Source organism: Pseudochaenichthys georgianus, chromosome 11 (assembly GCF_902827115.2).
Source record: "Pseudochaenichthys georgianus chromosome 11, fPseGeo1.2, whole genome shotgun sequence".
Lineage (NCBI taxonomy): Eukaryota > Metazoa > Chordata > Actinopteri > Perciformes > Channichthyidae > Pseudochaenichthys > Pseudochaenichthys georgianus.
Genome location: NC_047513.1, coordinates 13,987,061 through 14,011,303, shown reverse-complemented (window position 1 = coordinate 14,011,303; position 24,243 = coordinate 13,987,061). Strand labels below are relative to the sequence as shown.

Genomic DNA, 24,243 nt, shown 5'->3' with positions numbered 1-24,243 from the left:
TTAAGACTTCACAGAGGCGGTATAGATATTCTGTTCTGCTGGGTGCCTGCATGAGGGGGTGAAAGGGAATGAGTGTGCTGATAAGTTAGCAAAAAGTGCATTGCAAAAGGAAATAGCATTACCAGTTCAACTTGGAAAAGGAGAAGGAAAAGCAGTTATTAAGAAAAAATGGATGGAGATCTGGCAGAAAAGGTGGGAGAAAGAAAGGCAAAGAGTATCATAAAGTACAAAAGACAATCATAATTAATATTTAGAAAGAAAGAAACAGAAGGGGGGAAATCATGATAGAGACTCAGACTGAATCACACAGCATTGAATAGTACGCTGCATGTCATGGGGAAAAGTAACAGTGACAAGTGTAGGAACTGTGGAGTTAAAGAAACATAATCGTATTACATTGTGACATCTATAAAGCTGAAAGAGAAAAACTAATGGATAAAGTTATAGAGGCAGAGAGGGAGTGGAATGTGTTTGGTATTCTGGGAACAGAAGGAGAAGGAGTAAGAGCTTCCAGAAAGGCACTGTTTACCTTTCTGAGTGAAACTGAGGTGGGTAAAATAATCTAACATTAGGTTAAAATAGATCATGGATTTTTGTTTTGTTTTATTTATTTTTAATTTACTTTATTTTTTGTTTAGATCATGGATATATACGTCCATGAGTTGAGAGATGGAATGACATGATGATACACCATAGACTGTGATACACACTCATGTACAGTAGGTGGCGGTATGCAACTAAAAGCTGTTTGCGATCCGCAATTAAACAAGAGAAGAAGAAGAGTGGTTGTGAGTGGTTTTGATGACAGCTTCCGGTTCTATATCCGTTGATTTCCGGTGGTGTTTCATAAACTCGGGACGGAGAGAAGGTAAGAAGCAGCGATTATTTGCAAATTTAGACCAAAATCTTTCACCATTAAATATATTTGAATGCAGCTTTTATTACAGCTCTTATCACCGAATTATTTCACATGGTGTCAATGTGATATCTGAATGCTACGTCCTAGATATGCTGTTTTTGTTCTGACATTACAAGGTTAACCGCTAGCTAACTTAGCTTAGCGCCAGGCTGACAGCAGTAAGTATTCAGCATGGGAGTAAGTGTGGGCTTTAAAAAGACACTTAAACGAAGCAAAAAGTTCAGGTTTTCCCATAATTAGTCAGTGTGTTTATCTGAAATATTACAGTTGACAGCGATATGATTGATAACATTACTAGCACTCGCATTCACCTTTCTTAGCTAACATTCCTCTGACATAACAACATCTCATAACAAGTTTCACAAGATCTTTATCCAAGCTATTTAGTTTAATGCAATCATCTATTGGTGGGTGCCATTAAAATACATGTTGATCTATTGTTAGTTGGTTTTATCGTGATGAAACAAAATGCTGCTTAAACAGAAATTGCGCTCACTCGATGGCTCTTGTTTTGATGCTGTTTAATAGGTTGTAGCAGTTGTAAGTTACAAAAGGTTGTTATAACATCAATTCAAATGCATTACTCTGGTATTTAAATGAATATGTATTGTTGGAAGTTGAGTTGATTTTGGGCTCTTCTTGTATATAAAAGTAATCTGTACACCTCTCAGAAAACCTAAAGAGTGTTAGCTGAAAGTGCCACCTTAGTTTTCCAGCATACCAGTGGATTCGTCAATCAGAGCACCAACAAAGCAGTTCAATATGTGCAATTCTATAACTTAACCCCATACTATAGTTTTGATGCCACCAGTAAATAACTTCTATATTTTAACCATACTTAATATGAGAATTAAAAACGTTTTTTTAACTACAGCCTTTTTCATTATATAATAACGTATTTCACTTTAAAATTGTCAGAAGTAACCTAAAACTTATATTTGATTTGTCATCTCATTGTCTTTCCCTTATGCAGGAAGTATGCTGGCCCTGTCCCGTGCAGTGATGTGTGGGGTGACCCGCGCCCCAGCTGCTGTCAGTCAAGGTGGAGTGACCACTATCACTCGATACAACAGCACGGCACAGGTAGCTGTACTGCTCTTAATAAAAAACGGAAATAATAATAATACAGTTGAATATAAACATTAATAATGTGTTGTCTTATTTTTCCAGACTGCTCCTAAGAAAACAACATATGGACCTCTGGCTGATCAGGACAGAATTTTTACTAACCTTTATGGTCGCCATGACTGGAGGTAACATCCCTCACCTTATTCCTATGGGCTCTATAAAATCTTACACAATACAAAATGATGTGCTGATCAATAAAAGTCAAAGAAGAATTTCAGTTATGCCTTTTTTACGTGAAAAGAACACAATCCTCACATATGTTTGTTTCAGGTTGAAGGGGGCATTGAAGCGGGGCGACTGGTACAAAACTAAGGAGATCCTTCTGAAGGGAGTGGACTGGATCCTCAATGAGGTCAAGGTTTCTGGCCTGCGTGGAAGAGGCGGTGCTGGTTTCCCTACCGGCATGAAGTGGGGCTTCATGAACAAGCCCAGCGATGGAAGGTCAGGAAGGAGACAGACAGATGCACACATCTGCTTCTTTTGCATTTAACTGACAATTACTATCACATTCAATCTAATTGATTATTCATCAAAACATTTACCAGCTCTTGCAACTAGCAAAATGAAGATTGATTTTATTCTTTTAGCATCTCTATATATCAGTTAGCTTGATATTTGAATCAACAAGGCAGCATGTTTATTATTCATCAATTCCCTCTTACTAGCCATTTAGAGAAATCTCAGATTTTGCAGTTTCTTAATGAATTTACTCATCAATAACTCACCTTGTCTTTTCCAATCAAATTGAAGTTTGCTCTTCTCTATTTAACCCAGTTCTGGTTTCTTGCTTTAGGCCAAAGTATCTGGTGGTGAATGCAGATGAGGGAGAACCTGGCACCTGTAAGGACAGGGAGATCATGCGTCATGACCCACACAAGCTGGTGGAGGGCTGCCTGGTGGCTGGGAGGGCCATGGGGGCACGTGCTGCTTATATTTATATCAGAGGAGAGTTCTACAACGAGTCGTCCAACCTGCAGGTAGACATGGACTGACTAACTTCATGTATACACCTTAATTGCATTGTACAAATATACATTTTGATTGATCCAAAACAGTTGAGGTGTAGTTGTACATGACTTGTTCCATCCTTTTTAACTCTTCTATTTTCAATTGTGTGCTCTTAGGTGGCAGTTAATGAGGCCTATGCAGCTGGGTTCATTGGAAAGAACGCCTGTGAATCCGGTTATGACTTTGATGTGTTTGTGATGCGTGGTGCTGGAGCGTACATCTGTGGAGAGGAGACCGCTCTCATTGAGTCTATTGAGGGGAAGCAGGGAAAGCCCCGTCTGAAGCCCCCGTTTCCTGCTGATGTTGGTGAGTTCATGGTCACAGAGAGGTTTGAAAGGTGTTGCATAAAATATCAAAAACGTGAGGAAAAAATGGCCCGTACACACACACACACACACACACACACACACATACACACACACACATACACACACACATTGCTGGCACTGTTAAGTCTAATTGATCCCCAATCCATTAAAATAAAAGCTATTTTCCTGTCATGTCATTTGACATCCTTGTTATAATTACATTTAAATATAATTGTATATAATATAAATATTTTTAAAGTGCCTTAAAGGTGGGGTAGGTAAGTTTCAGAAACGGGCTCGAGATGCACTTTTTGTTATATTCCATGGAATGCTCTTAACATCCCGAGAGCAATGAATATCTTAAGGGCTTTGACAAAAAATCCATTAAAAAATGTCATCTGTGGAAGCCGTAGTACTGTAAAAAGTACAACCATTGCCGCCCCGTCTGTCAGCCTTCCATCTCGTGCACGCACAAATGTATCTCGTGCCCTCATTGGGCGTGCATCGCAGCAGTACTTCAATGACTCGCCAGCAACAGGCGGCCACTTTCACCAGTCTGCTGACGTTATGTGCGCGTTCATGTGTGTTGGAGGAGGTGCTCTGTAAGGAAGTCTGAAGGAAGGGGCGGATTTTTTTCGGCTGCGTACTTTCACATTTTAGTGCACTCGAGCCGGTTTCTGAAACTTACCTACCCCACCTTTAAGAAGTAAGAAATTCCAGTTTGTGACAAACTAATCTAATCACAGAAAACTACTAAAGTCTTGTTTTTGCCAAATGAACACCTGGCATGTGAAACATCTACATCTCCTTTTTCTTAAAGGTGTGTTCGGTTGCCCAACGACTGTTGCCAATGTGGAGACAGTTTCCGTGGCGCCCACTATCTGTCGTCGTGGAGGCTCATGGTTTCTTGGCTTTGGCAGAGAGAGAAACTCTGGCACAAAGCTCTTCAACATCTCTGGCCACGTTAACACCCCCTGCACCGTAGAGGAGGAGATGTCTATCCCCCTGAAAGAACTCATCGAGAGGCACGCAGGTACATGTTCAAGGTTCAAAGGTCTTTATTTTGTCACACGAACATAGCTACAGTGTTGTTATACCGATGAAAATCTTAGGTCACAGGCTTCTCCAACAGTGCAACACAATAACACAGATAAACAGAAAAATATAGTGCAAGTAAATGGTAAATACAAAAAGAAAAATAGTTTAAAAAAAGTGTATTAAGAGTCTATATGCAAGTTATTGGAATGACATATTAGATAAATAGATAATTACTAAGTAGCAGATGAATGTTATGGATGTTGTTTCAACAGTTCAGGTGTTTAGCAGTCTTATTGCCTGTGGGATGAAACTGTCTCTGAGTCTGGTGGTTTTAGTCCGGATGCTGCGGTAGCGCCTGCCAGACAGCAGCAGACTGAACAGTTTGTGGCTGGGGTGATGGGGGTCTTTTATAATCCTCAGGGCTTTCTTCCTGAGCCGCTGGGAGTAAAGGTCCTCCATGGATGGCATAGCTCCGTCCTGGTGATGTTCTGTGCAGTTTTCACCACCCTCTGTAAAGCCTTACGATTGAGGGCGGTGCAGCTGCCGTACCAGGCCGTGATGCAGCAAGTCAGGATACTCTCTATGGTGCACCTGTAGGTCAGGATGCTCTCTATTGCCCCTTTCACACCAACGCGTTTTCAGCTCCGGCTCGGAGCTGGAGCCTGAAAAGTACCAGTTTTTCCTGTTCACACCGCAGAGGCGCCGCCTCTTAGTTCCGGAATCCGGTTCACTTCCAGCTCCAAAAAATTGTCGGTCTAGAGGCAAGAGCTTCGGAGCTAAGAGGCGGCGTCGCTTACGTCTCTCTTACGTTGAGGCGGGTTGAAGTAGATGCTGAAGACCACAAAGAAGTCTTGCATTTCGCATGTGATGTTTGTAAAGTTCCAAGTAAAGTCGTCCCTTGTGAAGTCGTCCCTTGTGAAGTCGTCCGATGCCTTCCATTTCGTTTCGTAAGAGGATAACCAAAGCGAACAGCGCTTCAATACAATCGGTTGTTGTTGTCGATGTGAGGGATTTCCGCGCGGTTTGGATTTTATGGAGCAGGCACGTAAACGGTGACGTTATGACGCAGCAGCGGCAGCTCTGGGCGGTGTGAACAGAGCGGGAGCAGAAAGGGGAAACCGGAGCTGAACCAGGAAAGCTCCCGCTAGAAAGGGAAAAGCGCTGGTGTGAAAGCCGCATATGGTGCCCCTGTAGAAGAAGGTCAGGATGCTCTCTATGGTGCACCTGTAGAAGGTCAGGATGCTCTCTATGGTGCACCTGTAGAAGGTCAGGATGCTCTCTATGGTGCACCTGTAGAAGTTGCATAGTATCCTGGAGTCCATGTTGAATCTCCTCAGCCTGCGGAGGAAGAAGAGCCGCTGTCGAGCTGTTTTGGTGATGGTGGTGGTGGTGTGAAGAGTCCATGTCAGGTCCTCAGTGATGTGGACCCCAAGGAACCTGAAGCTGCTGACTCTCTCCACCGTAGTCCCATTGATGGCGATGGGGGCGTGTGCCTCTCTCTGCTGCTTCCTGTAATACACAATCAGCTCCTTTGTTTTGCTGAGGTTGTTATCCTGGCACCAAGATGTCAGGTTTCCGACCTCCTCTCTGTACGCCGTCTGTGATCTGGCCGAAGACGGTCGTGTCGTCAGCAAACTTCACGATGGTGTTCGAGCTGTGTGTGGCCACGCAGTCGTGAGTGAACAGGGAGTAGAGGAGAGGGCTGAGCACGCAGCCTTGAGGGGCACCGGTGTTGAGGATCAGGGTGGAGGATGTGATGTTTCCCACCCGCACTGCCTGAGGTCTGCCTGTCAGGAAGTTCAGGATCCAGTCACAGAGGGCGCTGTTGAGCCCGAGGTCTCTGAGCTTGATGGCCAGCTTGGAGGGCACAATGGTATTGAAGGCTGAGCTGTAGTCAATGAACAGCATTCTCACATATGTGTTCCTCTGGTCCAGGTGTGAGAGGGCAGTGTGGATGGTGAGGGCTATGGCATCGTCTGTGGATCGGTTTGCGCTTTAGGCAAACTGCAGGGGGTCCAGAGAGTCAGGGAGGGAGGAGGTGATGAATGATTTGACTAACCGCTCAAAGCACTTCATTATGATGGAGGTGAGCTACTGGGCGGTAGTCGTTGAGGCTGGTGATTTTTGTCTTTTTGGGGACAGGAACGATGGTGGAGTGTTTAACGGTAAATATGACACAAAATGTATCAATGATCCTACTTGACTCATATTATTGAGATATCTTTAATGACATAAGTTAGATTTTGGTTGTAAAAATGTGAAAGTTAAACTTAAATGCATTTTGTTTATCTGCATTGATGGGATCCTACTACAAAATGATTAAGATGGCTTAAAGTAAACACACGACCATCCATCTGGTAGGTGGTGTGCGTGGAGGTTGGGACAACCTGCTGGCTGTTATCCCCGGTGGCTCCTCCACCCCCCTTATTCCCAAGGACGTCTGTGCAGAGGTGCTGATGGACTTTGACGGTCTCCTCCAGGCTCAGACTGGCCTGGGCACCGCTGCAGTCATCGTTATGGACAAATCTGTAAGTTTTTTCAACTCCGCTACATAATACATCATGCATAAAGAAATCATCAAACATCTCTTACATTGGGTGCTTTGTTTTTTCCAGACTGACATCATTAGAGCTATCGCCCGCCTGATTGAGTTCTACAAGCATGAGAGCTGTGGCCAGTGCACGCCCTGCAGAGAAGGTAAGTGCTGTGACAGTTCAGATTTTCGAAGTATGGCTGTATGTGGCACTTATCCATACGCAACCAACTAAAAGCAACTCCCATCTACCTAAATTATGATCTGTTCAAGGGTATGTTTAATATTTTCACTGCTTTACCTTGCTGCTGGGTGGTGCTTTTCCGACGGGGAACTGACGCTGTTGTCTATGTTTTCCAAACCCATCAGACTCCTTTTTTTTTTTTAAACTGTAACTTTACATTGCAGAAAACAAGATGTTCTGAACTTCCACTGCATCGATCTGATTTGTTGGTGTTATTTTGTGCCTATGATGGATCTGATCTAGCACTTCAATCGCTATCGTCATAGAGTAACACAAACAAACTAACAGATTGAGGCAGTGGTAGCACAGTAACTTCTGTGATCTATGAATAGATAAATGAAAATGTTTTTAGGTGGTTAAAACACATTTAACTACTACCTTTCCACAGAAGTACAGTACATTGATTAGCTTCTGTGCCCATAATCCCGTCTGTTTCTCCAAACTGAGGCCATGCACACTTCCATTCACAACAATCCTTATTAAGAAAATCTGAACTACCACTTTGAAATGACACGCATTAGTTGTCACCAATGTCTTTTAATACCATCAACAAACTTCTAAATGTCTCTTTCGTGTGTATCTGTAGGAGTGGACTGGATGAATAACATGATGTGGCGTTTTGTGAGTGGTAATGCACGGCCAGCAGAGATCGACATGATTTGGGAGCTCAGTAAGCAGATTGAGGGACACACCATCTGTGCCCTGGGAGATGGCGCGGCTTGGCCAGTGCAGGTAAACACATTTACTGTCATAATGCATTGGCATGCTAAGACGATCATTGATGGATTCAATTGGGGACTCTTGGGACATTAATAGGTTGACCTTTTGCAGGCTACAGTATTTGGTGTTATTAAATTGAATTGTATTACTTTGAAAATCATCCCTATTGGCAGCAGACAAAATTACTATTGAATTAACAAAAACTGAATATGTCAATATATATGTAAACAGGAGTGCCTCTGTCATGTGTCTTTTATTTGTAATCTGAACATTAAACTTTTAACACTTAGGAATTAAGACTCGCACAGTTTTTTGTAAATAAACTGACGTGTTTGTTGTAGAGCTGTTCTTGTTCTTCTTTATTCATTTACTATCGTCCTTTGTTGCTCTTTACCTTGTTCTCAGGGATTGATCAGGCACTTCAGGCCTGTGATGGAAAGCCGAATTGCTGAACACCAGCAGCAGCAGCAGGCCAGAGCTTAAATGGCTCCTAGAACTCCTTGAACTCATTCTTCTGCCTATTTTGCCCTTAACCCTGTGCTTCTGTAATTCACTATTTAAAGCGATAATGTGCCGTCTTATCACCTCATCATCACATTTTGCATTGATGTGTCTGCCTTGTGTGGTGAAAATACCAATAAAATTCTATGAACCTTAAACTAGACTTTGTTGTGTCTTTGTAATTTTTAGGCTATTAAAACAATGTTTTACTTTTATAATATTGTGGAAATTAGAAAACTCCTTAACTCAAGTAATTTCAGAAAACAGTTTCGTTTATAATTATTCCCACCAAAGACTGAAGCACCAGAGTTGTAATATAAATGTTTTTTTTACTCCCTAGCTCCCTTTTTGCTTGTTTACAAATGAACAGAACAGCACACACTTAATATGTATTAACAGATGTTCAACACAATCAGTGGTAAACACTTATAAACATGTCTTGAAACTTTTTTTGCTTGTTTTTCTTAAAGTGATGACCATTTTAAAAACGAAAATTAGATGGAATGAAAGAAGGAAGATACTGACATGGACCTGTGTAGAAATTAAGTGGTTTTTTTTGGGTCTCTTTTTACTATTAAATACAACTGAATGTCTGAATTTAAGTAGAATTGAAGACAATGTATGCGTCCTGAAAAACAGTAATCCTCTCTTTTCCTGTTCACCTTATACACCACAGACTTTCAATACAACTCTGAGTCATGCCATCTGCAGACGTTTTCAGATGACTCTGCAGTGGTAGGGTGTATAAGGGATGGACGGGAGGAGGAGTACAGAGCGCTGGTGGGTGATTTTGTGGAGTGGACTGGAAGAAATCATCTGCTTCTGAATGTGGCCAAGACCAGAGAGATAGTCATTGACTTCAGGAGGAAGAAGACGTCTCCACTGCCCCTGTGCATTCTGGGAGAGGATGTGGCTGTTGTGGAGGATTTCAAGTACCTGGGGGTGCACTTAGACGGAGGATCAACACTGATGCTGTGTACAAGAAGGGGATGAGCAGACTATTTCCTGAGGAAGCTGAGATCCTTCAACGTGTGCAGCAAGATGTTCGAGATCTTCTACCAGTCTGTTGTTGCCAGTGCACTCTTCTTTGCTGCGGTCTGCTGGGGGGGGGGGGGGCAGCATCAGAGCTGGTGACACCAGCAGAATCAATAAACTGATCAGGAAAGCTGGGTCTGTCATTGGCATCAAGCTGGACCCCTTTGAAGCTGTGGTGGACACTGAACAGGCTGTTGTCCTTCATAGATAACCCCACCCATCCTCTGCAGCTGGACAGACAGGAGCTCCTTCTCCAACAGACTGCTGCAGCTCCGCTGTCAAAAGGACCGATACAGGAAAACATTCCTGCCCACTGCAATAACTCGATATAACAAATCACCTCTGGCTGGCAGAAAACTCTCTGCTCCATATTTCTCTTGGACTTAACATCACATTTTACATTTATGTTCAATTTAATATTCCATGCCTCACATACATGTATATATAATAACTTGCTTTATATTACTGTACATTTTCTAATTCAACATGTATATGTTCTACTTTCTTGTTTATTTCTAGTCTTTTAATTTGTATTGTACAATGCCATGTATTTTTATGCTGCTGCAACACAACAATTTCCCAAATTGGGATCAATAAAGTATGGGCTCAGAACAGTCTCATACACACAGAAGGATTCAAACTTGTATTTCCGGATCCATACTTGTGTTTTTCAATGCACACACATATAATGTATAATGTCCTTTATTGTTTTATGTTTCATGTGGAACCTATATGCTGCAGGTCTCCCTTGAAAAAGAGATCTATGATCTCAATGGGACCAATCTGGTTAAATAAAGGTTTGAAATGAAATGAACACACAAATGTATTCCGTTTCATATACATGTAAATAAAAATTTGTTATGGGAGCAATATATATATAAACTCCCCAAACAGGCGAAAACCTACCAGTTTCCCCCACTGTCTCTGCCACCTCCCTCCATGCCTGGTTCCTCCGGTTTGTATCCCGGTAGGTGAAGAGGGTCTGGTCAGACAAAACCGGGTGATTTGCTACAGCGATAATTAGTTTCTCCTCCATCTTTTTTTGAAATATAGAAATGAACGGCGGGATATCTCTCCCAGTTTAGACGCGGTTTGATTGGCTACGGCTTGAGCTGTCAGATTTTCCGAAACGGGATTTGATTGGCTGGCGCTGGCTACTCCGGCGTCTCCGGCGTCAGAAGTTTGTTCAACTTTTGAGACCGCTATGCTACCCACAATTCAGTTCGGCGAAAAAGCGAGGCAACGTGACGTCACCCCATTCAAAGTGAATGGGCAGATTGAAGCTGTCGACGCTGTAGTGTGGACGGGCCGTTAGAAGCGCTAGCCAATCAAACCGCGTGTAAGCAGGGAGAACCAGACCGCAGTTCATTTCCTCATATTCCAAACGAGAAATTACGGTAGCAAATCACCCGGTTCTTTACGATCAGAACTATTAACGGGATGCAAACCGGAGGAACCAGGCATGGAGGGAGGTGGCAGAGACAGTGGGTGAAACTGGTAGGTTTTCGCCTGTTTGGGGAGTTTATATATATATATATATATTGCTCGCATAAAATCCCCGGGGTTTTTTGCTTTGTATGTCGGGGGCGGGAGATTCATGTGATTGGTTGTTGGTCGCATTGCTCGCAAAAAATCCCCAAACTGTCAGACACGCCCAGCTCCAAGATTTTCAAGATTTTTGAAAAGCTGCTGTGTGGATGTACCGATTACTTCATATACGCATTTTACGCAGTCCGGTCAGCTCGCTAAACAGAGGGCGGAGCCAGGGGCGTAGCTGGAAATTCTGGGCCCCATGAAAGAATCTATTTGTGGGCCCCCAATCCATGCGAGTGCGCGTTAGCACACGTTAGAATCTGGCCATTTATTTATTGATGAAAACGCATAATATGGTTTTTACCTATACATTCGGATCAGAAGTTCAGCACCTGAACTGTTGGTGGGTGAGCCTAGTAAAGGATGTCGCATTGCGTTCATCTTCAATGAATGGACCAATGCAATAGTCTACCAAAGCAACACACTCTCACTCCCTAAGCGTCCAATAACGACGTTTGGTCGGTGTCCGTGGCGTCCAATTGTGACGCTCCTAGGCTCCTTCAGCGTCATAAAGGGACGCAAATAGCTTTCAACTGATTGCAATGTATTCCCATCTGCGTCGGTATTTGACGCTCATGGAAGCACGGCATTCGTTTATGTCGGCTGCCCTTAAAGGTAATGTGAGCGTCCATTCCCAGGAGTAAAGGATGGCAGAAGACACTACACCACCCAGAATCCCCAGCTATCGTTTGGACTACACCATGTGCTCTGTTTGACAAACCCCGTGATAGTCCTCAAGCTCTGTGATTGGAGAGTGTGCTCCGAGGGTTAAGCCGATTCTCGAACAGCACTTGAAATGGGATGGAACCACGGCAGACTGTCCAAAACTGGATTTGAACGGGTCCACCGCATCCCCCCCTCCCCCACCCCGTCCCCAGAACTACACATGCTGGCTATTCTGTTTCACAACATGTTCTCTATGGCACGTCTCTACTGGGAGTTGTAGTTTTAAAAGACGTTTTCGTATTTCCCATAATAAGAAGTTGCCAGTATTAAACTGTGTACATCCCTGGAGGTTTAGGGGACAGGAAACACTCACATTTAAAACATATAATTAATAAATGGGTGAAAATTGCTTGTGCCCATAATGGGCAGTATTAATATATATATACCCACATGCCAGCTAAGGTCAGAAGAGCTTTATTTAACAGCTGGACTTATGTGTGTGACCCCTGTGATAACATTACATTACATTAATTGATAAGCCTGAAACATGCACTTGTCAAGGTTCAGAGGCACATTTTGCAAATATGGCAGTAGCCATCGATCAGCTTAAGATAAGATATACTTTATTGATCCCAAGTTGGAACATTTGCGTTACATCAGCATGTGTAACAGTTAAATATGCAGTTGTGTTTATTTGAAAATCATTTAGTATAATCACACAAATTCTGTGTTTTATATTCAACAATTCTGTGTTCTTTATTTATTGATTGTTCAATACCTGACAAGGCCGGAGATGAAATATCTACATACATCTTATAAGAGTATAATACATATGTATAATATCAGTTAAAATAAGTGCTTCAACATAGTTAACATTGCTGGAGGTGCACAAATATTGATAGATGTCTTGTAATGCACTATTGAGGAACCTGCAACCCAAGTTTTTCATTCAGTGCAGAACTACACCACAGTTGTGTAGGCCTATATGATATGTCAATAAACCTTAGAAAATCATGAAATCTTGAAAGGGATGTGCAAAATAGTCATTACATACAGTCTTTAATTAACTATTAGTAGAGAATAACGAGTAATGAATATACTTTATAGGGATCGTATTAATATCTAATAATAAAAATAATTAAATTCAATAACATGCTTTAACCACCAGGTGTCCCTTTATATCAGCTGTGCACCTTTATGGTGTAAATACAGCCTATCTACCAATTGGATCAAATATAAAAGTGAGCCGAATTAGTGTTGATATTGCAAGGAGACGTATTGTGTGAAAAGAAATGTAAGATGTTGTTTAATGGCTGATATATTTATGATCCACGTCACGTTTTCAGTTCCTCATGTTTGTCTTCTCATCAGGGCTCTATAAATACAGAACTACGGCAGATATGTAATATGTAATGCAGCCGAACCGTGTATTACAATGCCGTTATGTGATGACTTTCAAAGAGAAAAGCAAGCACACTCGGAATAAAGTATTATTATTATTTTTTTAAAATGTTTTCGGTCTGTTAATGACGATGTGCTGTGAGATGTGAGACTGGAATTGCACAGGGGGGAAATAACGTAGGCTATCTTTAGATGCGGATTTTGTTAAACTAATATGTTTAGGCTGTGGACCAACACTATACATTGATGGGGAAGGGGGTAGCAATAAAGATAACACCATTAAACAGTTACACAACATAACAGAAATAATATCGATAGCAGCGTCCCTAGCAACCACCTTGGTAACAATGAAAACGTCGCGATTTCCTGAAGTAATCTTCGTAATAACTAGCAAACTAAAGATCATGTACATCCACTGCACACATAATCTGAAATAACAACTCATATTTCTCGCATCAAATGACATCAAAACGCATTTTAATGGCCAAACAAACTTTAAAATAGGCATTTTCTACCAAGAATAAAACGAATTTCAGCCATGTTTTCTTTTTCTGCAGGGAGAAATTTGAAGATCATGTGACATAGACGCTGGGGATTCTGGGTAGTGTAGTGTCTTCTGCCATCCTTTACTCAGAAAAAATATTTGTTTCTCCGAATCGAAGGGGAAAAATACAAAAGCATTGCACACAATTTAAACCAATCAATGTTGTGTAATTAACAAGGATAATCTGGTGTTTTTTAGTCGATGAGTAGTGCAGATATCACTGTAAAATCAATCGACAGTAAGAGGAATACTTACTTCCGGGTGTACAATTCTCCGTTATCCAATGGGAATGGACGTTCACATTGCCTTTAAGGGCAGCTGGCATAAACGAAGGCCGTGCTTCCATGAGCGTCAAATCCCGACGCAGATGGGAATACATTGCAATCAGTTGAAAGCTATTTGCGTCCCTTTATGACGCTGAAGGAGCCTAGGAGCGTCACAATTGGACGCCACGGACACTGACCAAACGTCGCTATTGGACGCTTAGGGAGTGAGAGTGTGTTGACCAAAGAACCTTGAGTCGCACTAGCTAGGCATATTTTCCCCTATTCTTGTGACAATGTTTTCTGATACTCAACATACAAAAGCTGTTACTTGTCCTGTCTCTCTGTAATCCCATCTCCAACACAAATAGTCTACTTAAGCACACTATTAGGTTGACAGACACTTAGATTTTGATGTGCTCTGTAGTATACAATTGTTCCCTGCTTGGATATACCTTTTACGAAGCAGATTTTGAACTGTCGCGGGCAGAGCACTAGCTTTTTTGCTGTAGCGGCCGGGTTGCTGCCTTTCTCAGCAGAGTGCTAAAGCCCTACCTGTTACACGCGCAAGTAATTCGAGGAGGCGCGAGTGACAAGTGTTGAGCTATTGGTGGGGACAATTCAGGATTCTTGGATACTGGTGGACCTTGCGTCCACCCCCTAAACGACACGATGAAACCCAACCTCGAAAACCCTGTTCTCAATCTCAACATTCTTTGATTTATTAAATTAAGATTTGAACAACACAAGGACAAAAGTATAAATTAACTGAAGATTTGAACACAATTATAAAACAATAAACTCTCAGGACATGAACACACTTACAGCAAACAATGAAAAATGTAGTGCTAGAGGACTATGCATCAGATAGTAATTGTTCACAATGTGGGCTGGAGCCTGTCAGCTTACTATAGAGAAACATACCACAATCCTGTCATAGACTGGATTTTTATCCCTAAATCCCGAACGCCAATCGCCGGACCTTCTTGGTGGCAAAATCTTTTACGAGCTCTTTGAAATCAAGTGACAGAGCCAGCTTGCTTTCAATAGATAACATTGCAAGGCTGTTCAACCTCTCTTGCAACATGGTAGATCTTAAATAGCTCTTGATAAGTTTCAACTTACTAAATGATCTTTCACCACCAGCTACGGTAACTGGGAGCGTCAAGAAAATTCTGAGGGCAATGCAAACGTCTCCAAAAATGCTCTGGAGTTCCATCTTGTATATTGTATTCAGTAGATCAAGAGAGCTACAATCAGGGGGGAAAGTGGCAGAAAAGATTTTATTGAGATGCCTTATCTCACTCTCAAACTGATCTGTGAGATCCTGTGAGTATTTCTCCCTCAGTGGCTGACACACAGAAGCCATGACACTGTCACTCAACTTCCCAATTTTAAGTATGGCAGCAAATTCTTCAACAATATTTGCTGTTGTTTGGAACCGAGTGTCCAAGTCACTTATGATCTGGTCCATGGCAGTGAAAAACACAGTGTTACGGAATGTTGTTTCTGGCCTATCCTCCTGACCTGTTCCTTCAGCAGTTTCCTCATGAAACCTCTTCCTCCTCCTCCTCCTCTCACGGCAAAGTTCTTTTTTGAAATGAGGTGGAACCTCCATTTCCTTAGCTACCATTGATGCCTCAGACAGAATAGCATCCCATCCATTTCTGAGAGTCTGCATCTCATCTCTTAGTAATAATAATAATAATAATGGGTTCCATTTATAAAGCACTTCATATTTGAATTCAAATCCCGAAGTGCTACAAGTAGTGAGCATGAACAGTATAAATAAACATTACACAACACGGTAGAATTAATAAAAAAAGCAATAAAAAAATAAAAAATAAATAAAAGGGTGATAAAAATGTCTAGGCAAAGGCTCTTTTGAAGAGATGGGTTTTGAGGCCTTTTTTAAAAGCCTCCACGGTCTGTGGTGCTCTCATTTGGTCGGGGAGAGCATTCCACAGGCTGGGAGCAGCCGAGCAGAAGGCCCGGTCTCCCATAGTACGGAGCTTAGTCCTGGGGGGTTTGAGGAAGTTGGAGTTGCTGGAACGGGTGGTCCGCAAGGAGGTATGGGGGGTGAGGAGTTCCTTGAGGTAGGGAGGGGCAGTTCCATGGACACACTGGTGGGTGAGGACGGAGACCTTGAATTCGATCCTCAGTTCCACGGGTAGCCAGTGTAGTGCTTTAAGGATGGGGGTGATGTGATCATATTTGCGCACCCTCATCAGGATCCTAGCAGCACTGTTCTGAATGTATTGGAGCTTCTGGATGCTTTTGTTAGGGATCCCGATGAGGAGTGCATTGCAGTAGTCCAGCCTGGAGGAGACAAAGGCATGGACCAGCTTTTCGGCATCAGGCGGAGTTTGGCGATATTCCTGAGGTGATAAGAGGAGTTCTTGCACAGCTGTTTAATGTGGGCCTCAAAGGTCAGATGGGCGTCCATTTTAACACCCAGGTTGGTGACTATTGAGGAGAGGGTAATGGTGATGGTGGATGACCGAACCTGGTGTGGGGTGCCAACTATAATGGCTTCGGTCTTGGAGCTGTTGAGTTTCAGGAAGTTTTGCTTCATCCACGCCTGTATCTCCTCCAGGCAGACAGTGAGTGTGGGTGAAGGCAGGGCTGCAGAGGAGGTAGGGTTGATCCTGAGGTACAGTTGGGTGTCATCAGCGTAGCAATGGAATGATACTCCATGTCGGCTGATGATAGAGCCAAGGGGGAGCATGTAGAGTGTGAAGAGGGTGGGGCCGAGAACTGATCCTTGAGGGACACCACAGGTGATGCTGTGGGTACCCGACTCTGCCTCGCTCACCGAGACGTACTCTGTTCTCCCGGTGAGGTAAGATCTGAACCAGTCAAGGGGAGAGTCCGATGGTGGAGTGCAGACGATGGAGGAGGATGCCGTGATCGACGGTGTCGAAAGCTGCAGTGAAATCGAGGAGGATGAGGAGAGAGGGAGAGCCAGCATCAGCCATCATCAGCAGGTCGTTGGTGACCCTGACCAGGGGTGCAGCAACATTACCTGCCTCCACCTCTATTGAGATTTTCCCTGACTGGAGAATCACATTTGTGTCATCAATAACACCTGTACGTGCAATTTTCTGCAATATAGAGCACAGAACTGTCTCAAAATCCTATGGGATCCTAAAGGATTCCTATAGGGTTCCAAAAACGTATAGAGATTCCTATAGCATGTTTTGACTAGGGATGTTATCCTACACTTTAAGCTGTCTGATATCCCATTACCTGTAACTCTTGGGTCTCTTTCTCACTTCCTCTGCCTCCTCCCTGAGTCTGCACAGTCACCACATCATTCTACATTAAGGAGAGCAATACACTTATGAGTACACTGAACTGGTTTGAATACACAATCTTTATGCTACTCTGTAAAGAAAGGGAGAGAGGGGGGAATATATTATCCAAGTATTTGTGTCTTAATTTGTTATGTTATCCTACACTTTAAACTGACTGATATTTCCATTACCTGTAACTCTTGGGTCTCTTTCTCTCCTTCTCTGCCTCCTCCCTGAGTCTGCACTGTCACCACCACATCATTCTACACAGGAGAGCAATACACGTATGAATACACTGAACTGGGTTGAATACATGATTTTTTTCTGTCATGTTCTACCTGGTTGGCCTCACACACACACACACACACACACACACACACACACACACACACACACACACACACACACACACACACACACACACACACACACACACACACACACACACACACACACACACACACACACACACACACACACACACACACACACACACAGTTACAGTAGGAGATGGGCTTCTATCATATTATCTTCTATCATTCTTATTCATTCTTCTTTTATTTTCATTTCAGGTAGTTGTACCTTAAGAGAATTGAAGGCTGGCATCTGTAAATGCAGATAGATATAAGTACTTTATTCTTATTTTATTATCATTATCTTCTTTCCAATGAAATTAAATCAGAAAATAAGTGGTATATGAAAGTCAATGCTTGAAGGAAAATGGACTTCGGAAATCAGTTTTTAATTTTTTATTTACTGTTTTGTAAAAGTCTTGTCGAATGTAATGTTTTATGTGGACCCCAGGAAGACTAGTTGTTGTCATGCAACAGCTAATGGGGATCCTAATAAATTCGAACTCTAATGGGCTTCGATCTACCAGGTAGCTAGCTAGTCAAACACACACACTGGTTGATGTTACTAGCTAGCTAGCAAACGTCAGCTAACTGCTAGCTAACATAAAGAGTGACCTGTAATTCAATGCAGCGAAAATGAAGAGAAGGTGATGATTATAAATGTTTTTTATTGTATTGAGTGGTAGAAGTAAAGACATGTCTAACATATTCTTTGTTTGACCAATTTACTGAAAAGGTCTGCCAGCAATGACAGACTGGTCGCGGTGATTTACACTCAGCCTACCTGCATCAGGACTGCTGTGGGTGGGAGGCAGTTGATCAAACCATTGTGAGTGAAATGCGGGGGGGGGGTCACAATCTTTGGAAACTTAAAAACTCGCTATTAAGTGTCTATAATCAGCACAAGTTCTTTCATTGCGTATTATTAATTCGATTGAAATTACATAATTATGTTTACAGTGATATATTGGGGGGGACATATCATATTTGTCATATGATCAAAAAGTGGGGGTGCAAAAGCACACGTTTGCTCCCCCAAGGTCAATTGTGGGGATGCACCTGCTCCGCTTGCTCCATTGCTCAGGCGCCCATACCATGCAATGAATGAAGGGAGGGGTGCTCATTCTGTCAAACAGAGTAACAAGCACCTGTTTGTTTCTTTTGTGACGTTTTTTTTAATACAGGCAATTATACTTTTGAGTCATCTACATTAACTTACTTTAGGATAATAATAAAACCATATTAATAAAAAGATAATAATAGTGTTCTCTGGGCCCCCCAATCATCCTAACCTCCCCCCCCCAGCTACGCCCATGGGCGGAGCATCAGGTGATCATGCAGAGCAGCGTGTCTCCATCAGACTCAGCAGCTGATCTGATCTCTCTCTTGCGTCAGGTTATACTTCCCTCACGTTTATGTCCATATCGATCAGATCCAGCTCTCCTGATCGGCCTTTATAGAGAGCACCGATCAAACTATTAAGAGTGAATATCGGCCGATAATGACCGCCGGGTATGAAGGTAGATATGGTGCAAAATGCGAGAGCGTGAAAACCTGATGTGAGCACTTGCAGAAAAAAAATCTGAGCTTGTATGCATACATTTACACTTGTATAAAATATCCACGTAACTGTGAACCAAATGTACACTTGTATAAAATATCCACGTAACTGTGAACCAAATTTACACTTGTAAAAAATATCCACGTAACTGTGAACCAAATTTGAAGTCACAGAAAGAAAAAAAGTTTTGTAGCTTGTAGAAAAAAAATGAACTTAGTGATGAAATGTTCACTTGCATAAAAATACATATTTTTTAAATATATTTTCCATTACAACTGCAACTTTATTTATTACAACCTCTCAAATCAGTCATTACAACTTGACGAATCTGCTCTGTGGCAGTATAAATCGACGAATCTGCGGTCTTGACTTTTGCTACACTTCTTGCGATAAATGTGTCGCAAAAGTAATTTTCACCTGTAGATGTGGGGGGAGGGAGGGGGGTTGGAGCGAAGGGGCGGAGCTATCAGAACAACGAGGCTTGGGTCAGTCACAGTGACAGTCAGGTCGAACCAGATGACTGCGGGGCTAACTGTTCGCTAACGGTTCGTGTCGCTACATCCATGGTCGCTACCAGTCCGCTGACATGGCGCGTCAATCAACGGTAAATGTTGCCCATTACTTGCCCAGTATTACTTTGAATATTATTATTGTGATTGAGGATTAAATCCGCTTTGAAGACCACCGTTTTATATCGTGCAGTTTAGCGGCGAAATAACGTCAGTCAGCCAGCTAACGCTAGTTTTGTTGAGTTTATGCCAGCTAAACAAGTAGTGGTTGTAGACTATACAGCAGTAATTCATATATGATAGCCTACTGCTTTGGCACTAACGGTTGATAACCGTTTATGAAAATAAAACCAATTGAACTGTACTGAAATAATGAGAAGTTTTATAATTGTCTTGGGCTCCTGCTGTGTTTTTAAAGCCTTTGTAAATTATCCATGCTATTTTCTATTTAGAACGAAGACTTCAGAATCTTAAAATCCCTTAACGTTTGTATGCAATTGTGCTAAATTCAACTCTGGAATCAAGCAAATATTAATATGTTTGCATGACATTAGTTATTTATATTTTGCCATCACTGAACTATACGTTTAATACATGTAAGTCAAGCTAAGGTACATGTGTACAGCTAGTTAGTGCTCTTACCTGTGATGCCTCCTCCAAACAGCATAATAACCAGACTGTATCATTAAAACTAAGTACCAGTTCTAGATCCTTGACTTTAGACAAACAATTCAAAAGACAACATGTATTTAAAGACCAATCTTTATTTGAAGGTGCCCCTTAACCTGAGATATTAGTTATTAATATAATAACCTAGGCTATAATATATGAATTACTGCTGTATAGACTACAACCACTACTTGTTTAGCTAGCATAAACTCAACAGAGCTAGCGTTAGCTGGCTGACTGACGTTATTTCGCCGCTAAACTGCACGATATAAAACGGTGGTCTTCAAAGCGGATTTAATCCTCAATCACAATAATAATATTCAAAGTAATACTGGGCAAGTAATGGGCAACATTTACCGTTGATTGATGCGCCATGTCAGCGGACTGGTAGCGACACGAACGTTAGCGAACAGTTAGCCCCGCTGTCATCCGGTTCGACCTGACTGTGGCTGTGACTAGGCTTGTTTGAGACAAGCAAGACCTGCGCAGACCTGCGCAGTTGCGATCAACGTCTTGCTAGTGCGTTGCATGATGGTTAGTCATTTTGTCTGGAGGCTCGCCTACATGAGACTTTGAAATCTCGCGGGACAAAGACGCCCGCAGCCTTGAGAGCGAGGCGAGGCGAGTTGGCGCAGTTGCTCTCCACGAGCTGCGGAAGCGAAATGCTTGATGGGAAACGGCTCGCTGGTATTTCGAGCTGAGCGCTCATTGGTGGTTTTTACCACATGCTGCTGATGAAACTCTCCAATTGGCTGGCAAAAGTTTGTTGTTTTTTTGTGTCAGTTTTACGTCGCCACATCCATTCCCATTTTTCATAATTGTTCCACAATGTTTATCATCATGAAATTAATATATATATATATATATTTTATACTATACTGCTTACCGTTTTCATACTTTATATATCTTAGCATATTCATACACACTGTTCATACTGCTCACAGGCTGATATCTAGTGTATTCATACCCCACTGTTTATTCATCATTCAATTCATTCTATATGTTATTCTGTAGATTGTGTACATTACTTTCCACTTCACTGATTGTTGCACCTGGTTAGAAGCTAAACAGCATTTCGTTGTCTCAGTACCTGTAATATGTGCAATAACAATAAAGTTTCTCTTTAAGTTAAACCAAATCATTAAAATAAAATCTATTGCATCCACTTCATCTGCAACGAAAAACGCCAACGCAAATTCCGCCATTGCAAACCCAGCCAGTCAAGCCGACTCCCAGCTGTCCGACTTAAGACGAGCTTTTTGACACCTCCCCCGGCTGCGATCGGCTACTCTCGTCTACTTTCGAGGCGAGCCGCAATGTGTCTCAAACAAGCCTACTGTTGCCCCTTTCACACCAGCGCCTTTTCAGCTCCGGCTCGGAGCTAGAGCCTGAAAAGCGCCGGGTTTTCCTGTTCACACCGGAGCTGCGCCGGCTCTTAGCTCCGGAATCCGCTTCATTTCCAGCTCCAAAAAATTGTCGGTCCAGAGGCAAGAGCTTTGGAGCTAAGAGGTGACGTCGCTTACGTCTCTCTTACGTCGAGGCGTGCAGGAAACTAAACCCACCTCCCATGGGTCGACTGTTATGCCTGCCTACAAGCAGTAGTGCCTATAAACACACTTTATAAAGTCAGGCAACACTAACCAGGCTTCGTGTGATTCTGTTTATTTGTGCCTTACTTTGACCATCCGTTCACTGTTATCGATCATTGTGGAGAGAGGCAGACGTGTTGTTTTGTATTATTGCAGTTATCGGATGCAAGTAGTCAGTTTAGCTTCGGTTGCTATGCTAACATCACCCGTTTTATACCAGAGAAACTTTCATAACAGCGTTGTGATACCAAACAGTGTCTCGCATTTTGCACCATATCTACCTTCATAGCCGGGGCTCCCCCCGTTAACAGGGGGCACTGGCTTCGTAGTGCACTGATCGATTAGGCTAAACCAGGGGTCTGCAACCTTTTTGACCAAAAGAGCCATTTTGCTCCTTTTTCCAAAACATTTTTTTGTCTGGAGCCGCAAAACATATTTCATAGTTTTTTATTGTTATATCAGACGAAAACTACAGTTTTTTTGCATTTATTAGGCTATTTATTACATGATATAAAACTGTTAACCTCTAATAAGAAACAAATAACTCTTATAAGGAGAATTACAAATAATACACAGGCCTACTTTAAAATAAATTAAACACAGCACTTGGGGAGTCCTCTGCACATTTGAAGGAAAAAAAATATATTATTAAAATGGGCCCACTTTGAAATAAATAAAACATATAGCTGCACCCTAAAAAGAGTTAAAGGTAGGGTAGGTAAGAATGGAGAAACCAGCTTGAGTGCGCTAGAATTTGAAAGTACACAACCGGAAAAAATATGCCTCTTCCTTCAGACTTTCTTACACTCCTCCAACACACACGAACGCGCACATGACCAATGAGGGCACGAGATAAATGTGTGCACAGATGGAAGGCTGACAGGCAGGTAGGCCATCCAGTTACTTTAGCCGGGCCGGCTCAGCTGATTGGTCGTGCTTTTTACAGCGCTACGGCTTCCACAGATTAATTTTTGTATGTATTTATTGTCAAAGCATTTAATATATTCATTGCTATCGGGACGTTAAGAGCACTCCATGGAATATAACAAAAAGTGTTTTCTGAAATAAATTACATACCCCATTGAATTATGACTGAAGATCGTCAGCTGTCTTCCTCTCCCTTGTTGTTCCTCGATACGTAAAGGCTGCACCACCGTTGACAACTTCTCTCTACATATCAAACATACCGGTAAACCAGCATCGTTTGCTGTGAAAGCATATAACTCTGTCCACACAGAATTAAATCCTGTGTTCCTCTGGTACTTTTCTTTGATAGTATCCATAGAGCCGGGGGTCAGGTTATTCGCCTCCAAGAAAAGGCGCTCGCGCGGGACCGTAGCAGGATGTGACGCATATTTTAGTTGACCTAATTAAAACCGTTTTGTTTTTTATTTATGTGTCACAGTATCACCTCAAAATACAAGATACGAAAAAATTTCAACAATGCAACAAAATATAAATAGTCCTACAAATACTTTTATTTTATTTCCTTCTTATTTTTGTCTAAGCTCAAGGGAGCCAGAGCAGAGGGCTTAAAGGGCCGCGGGTCGCCAACCCCTGGGCTAAACTAACCTGTAGCTGCTCCCTCCACACTCACAACAACTTCATACGGACATAAATAAAGCAGCTGTGTTCGCCATACAGGAAACACACATTTAAAACGGTTTTGCCTGCCGTTTTTGTGTACACAAGCATTCATCAATGGTTTGGAAAGTGGCGCTGTACCTTAATAATATAAAGGCTTGTATTTGCGTGCATTTCCTGTTCGGAAAGTGGCGCTGTACTGAGAGTGGAGGGTGTCCTGAGATTAGCGCCTGCAGGCAGGCTCCATGGAGCTGTCAGCTCCGGACTGCGCAAAATGCGTACATGAAGCGCTACGTCATGAACGCAAGAAATCTACCCTCGTGGGGGCGCGCTCATGTGATTGGCTTAGAATTGAGGAGACATCTGATTGGCTATAGATAGAAATAATTACAAGTACGAATCGGCTGACCGTCAGGGGAGTCTCAAAAAACCCACACACGAATGCACAGCCATCCGTGCACAGAAAGCTGTTTGTGAGGATCAAAAATACACATGTAAAACTTTTTTCTGTATTTGGATTTTATTTACATGTATATGAAACGGAATAGATTTGTGTGTGCATTGAAAAACACAAGTGTGGATCCGGAAATACAAGTGTGAATCCTTTTGCGGATCATGAAATACAAGTGTGAATCCTTCTGTGCGCATGTGTGTATTATGAGACTGTTCTGAGCCCATAATAAAGTACTTCTTATCTGATCTTAATGTATAAAATACTGTAACTCGATTAAAAGACACTCCACAAGCATAAAACTACAATTTGAAAAATCTCGCGAGAGCT

The 24,243-nt window shown here is 42.2% G+C and overlaps 1 protein-coding gene across 1 annotated transcript; it reads left to right on the top strand.

Annotated features, from left to right (window-relative positions):
* The first annotated feature begins 780 nt into the window (after nt 1–780).
* ndufv1 (NADH:ubiquinone oxidoreductase core subunit V1) lies at nt 781–8,557 on the top strand. The gene is made up of 11 exons (XM_034095109.2): nt 781–868; nt 1,893–2,002; nt 2,090–2,172; nt 2,318–2,488; nt 2,841–3,024; nt 3,172–3,361; nt 4,184–4,396; nt 6,763–6,929; nt 7,017–7,098; nt 7,765–7,910; nt 8,304–8,557. Exons 1-11 carry the CDS (start codon nt 802–804, stop codon nt 8,379–8,381), a joined length of 1,491 nt encoding a protein of 496 aa, XP_033951000.1. The 5' UTR covers nt 781–801; the 3' UTR covers nt 8,382–8,557.
* Nucleotides 8,558–24,243: the final 15,686 nt, after the last annotated feature.